Source organism: Aplysia californica, unplaced genomic scaffold (assembly GCF_000002075.1).
Source record: "Aplysia californica isolate F4 #8 unplaced genomic scaffold, AplCal3.0 scaffold00337, whole genome shotgun sequence".
Classification (NCBI taxonomy): Eukaryota; Metazoa; Mollusca; class Gastropoda; order Aplysiida; family Aplysiidae; genus Aplysia; species Aplysia californica.
This window is the reverse complement of record NW_004797607.1, coordinates 397101-399969: the sequence shown is the minus strand read 5'-3', so window position 1 is coordinate 399969 and position 2869 is coordinate 397101. Positions and strand designations below refer to the sequence as shown.

General features: G+C 39.6%; 1 protein-coding gene across 1 annotated transcript in view; it reads left to right on the top strand.

Annotated features, from left to right (window-relative positions):
- The window catches only part of LOC101863595, a 51991-nt gene that overhangs the window by 45728 nt on the left and 3394 nt on the right, over window positions 1-2869 (top strand). Inside the window, exon 3 of the mRNA XM_005102742.3 lies at window positions 2226-2622. Within this exon, the coding sequence (XP_005102799.1) occupies window positions 2226-2622 (397 nt within the window). The remainder of the gene's footprint in view (window positions 1-2225; window positions 2623-2869) is intronic.

Here is a 2869-nt window from a genome sequence, read left to right as displayed (position 1 = left end):
AATCGACTGCTGTTCATCAAATGTTCGGGTTTGTTCAGTGTGGAGTTTTAGCTTGTTGTTTTTTTAATGACCTCTCGACTTTCATTCTAAAGTCAAATTAAACGAAGAAAACAGTCGCCTCTTCCACCAGAAGACATCTTTTTTGTCAGCGTAACCCTGTCCCCGTGGTTTTATGCACCCCGCATAATTTAATGAAATTTGATTTTTCTTTTGTTGCATAATTTCTAATGATTGTTCTGTATCATTCTTTGTTAAAATTAACTGAATCGCATAATTTCACATTTTTGGGCTCAGTTTGCATAATTTCATAATTTTTCTTGCATAAAACGACGGGGACAGGTAAACATTTTAAATAAGCGTTCTTCCGAAATTTGAATTCTAATTCATTCAAAAACTTGGTATTTTCACTTTGATTCTTTTTCACTCAAGTAGTGCAACTCCGTTCGCAAAGGGTGCGCTTTTTCGAAGAGGGCGCCACCGGATTTTGAGGACCCTTTTTTTAATTGGCTCAAAGAGAGGAGTGGACTACCTTGTCAAGTACTATCTTTGGATGCACCACGGATTTTTGACCGCACTATATCTATTATCTATTTGTGGTGGCCGAATTTTGCTATTCAAAAGGCTTTTTAATGGCTGCATCGATCGATATGCGGTTTTCGCAAAAAAAAATCTTTAAAATATTCTCCAAAGCATGGCGCCCTTGGTTTTTTCAGTTTTGAGATAGTTTTGCTGCAAAAAGCTAAAAAAATTTATTTCGCCGATCGCTTTTGTAGGCCGACGCTTCTGTCTCTGTAATTTTAGAAAATCCGAAAGTGATATTTCGCGAGGCGTTTTTTTTTTTGAGAGTATAGATCTAGACCTTCTAATTTTTTGCATCTCTCAAGATTTATTTCCCCATTCCAGTAGAGTGTAATATAGTAGGCCAATGACTTTTAGTTGATATTAAAGCACCGATCATCCCTTTAATCGAAAGGGGCAAGGAAAAACAGGCGAAGAAGAAGAAGAAGAAGAAGAAGAAGAAGAAGAAGAAGAAGAAGAAGAAGAAAGAAAGAAAGAAAGAAAGAAAGAAGCTAATATTAATTTTTTTTTTTTATAAGACAAAAAAGATGCAAACCATTTCACAAGTTGTAAAATGGGGGATCCCTCCCTGTCACTAATTCACGGACGAATCCGCTACTGGGGAGTGTTACAAGAGAGGGTAGTGTGTGAGTAGTATATCCACACACCCTTCTATCCTTTTAATCCGAATATAAAAGGATATACTTTTGCGAGCGAAGAGCGCCTATATTTTATAGGTGCGGACCTCCGAGACTAACCGAGATGGGTTTTTTACGATGTTTTTTGTTTTTATAACTTATAAATATTTTCAAGATCATGGCGCCCTTCGTTTTTTCAATTTTGAGACAGTTTTGCTGCAAAAAGCTACATTTCTTTATTTCGCCGATCGCTTTTGTAGGCCGACGCTTCTGTTTCTGGAATTTTAGAAAATCCGCCAGGTTTGTTTATTTCAAGTCGTACTTCCGTTCGACACTGTCGCGCATTGTCGTGCAATACTGAGCACTATTTTAAGTGTACTACCCGTATAGATCTAGCCTCATGTTTTCTTTTTTTACTTGGTGCTAAATTCGACTGTGATCCTTTCGTTTGATGCCCATCATCGCTTTTTCTGGACTCCTTTGTCAAATTCTTTTTCTTGCTACTTGGAACAATCAAAACGCTTCTGTCTCAATCCGTTCATCGAACGGGGGCCCCAGCTAGTTATTTATATTTGGAATCTACTACATGCAACTTGCAAAAAAAAATGCACATCATTTCTGATAAGTAGAAATTGAAAAAATGGGTTGAAAGTAGAGCACAATCCTTCTTATTTAAAAGTGTGCCTTTTCCACAGCGTTTTTGTTGGCTGCATTTTGTTAAAATCTCTAATTCAACTATTTACATGTGTATTATGTCTATCCAGGGCAAAGCCCTTGTCATCGGACCTTTGTTATACTGAAATGTTATGGGAGTATTTCTGCCCATACAGGGTAATGGACAAACAATTATAACTGCAGGCCTACTTGCTTTGGTCTTTTATGTTGTTGTTGTTGTTAGTGATAGTAGGGGGGGGGGGGTTGTGCATGTTTGGGGTTTTTATTTTTGTTTTTTTAAGAAGTTTTTTTTAAGGGTGGGGGGGGGGGGGGTAATTTTTCTACTAAGTCCAATGTGTTATTTTGCTCTTCCAGGAAATGGCTACGCTGAGGAAATCAGACCGGAGGGAAAAAGTGCTGAGTAAGATGACTGATTTAGCAAACAGACAACAGCAGCAAGAGGCTCTGGAAGCTAAAAATAAGCTGGAGAAGGAACGTCTGAGACTCCTCCAGAAAGAAAACGAAAACGAAACAGACGACCAAGAAGTTAATCAAGCTCTCCTTGGCAAGGAAAACAACGAAGACAACACGGACTCCGTATTCCTTCCTCCGGAGTTTTGTATATCGCCTGCTGCAAACTCCCGGAAACCGGAAGTCCGATGGGATAGAAGTAGTGAAAGTAGTTCCTACCGGAACACCAGTGTCAGCAGCAAGGGCTCGGGAAGGAATACCAGCTCGTGTTCTACCGTTGTGAGCAACCTGCCCTCTTCCGGTAACAGTTGGGGTGTTACTTAACTCTGTTTTTGTGTTTGTTTGATTGTTTGATTTTTGTTCGGAGCTCTTGTGTGTGTGTGTGTGTGTGTGTGTGTGTGTGTGTGTGTGTGTGTGTGTGTGTGTGTGTGTGTGTATGTGTGTGTGTGTATGTGAGTGTGAGTGAGTGAGTGAGTGTATGTATGTGTGTGTGTGTGAGAGTGCTGTGTGTGTGTGTGTGTGTGTGTGTGTGTGTGTGTATGTGTGTG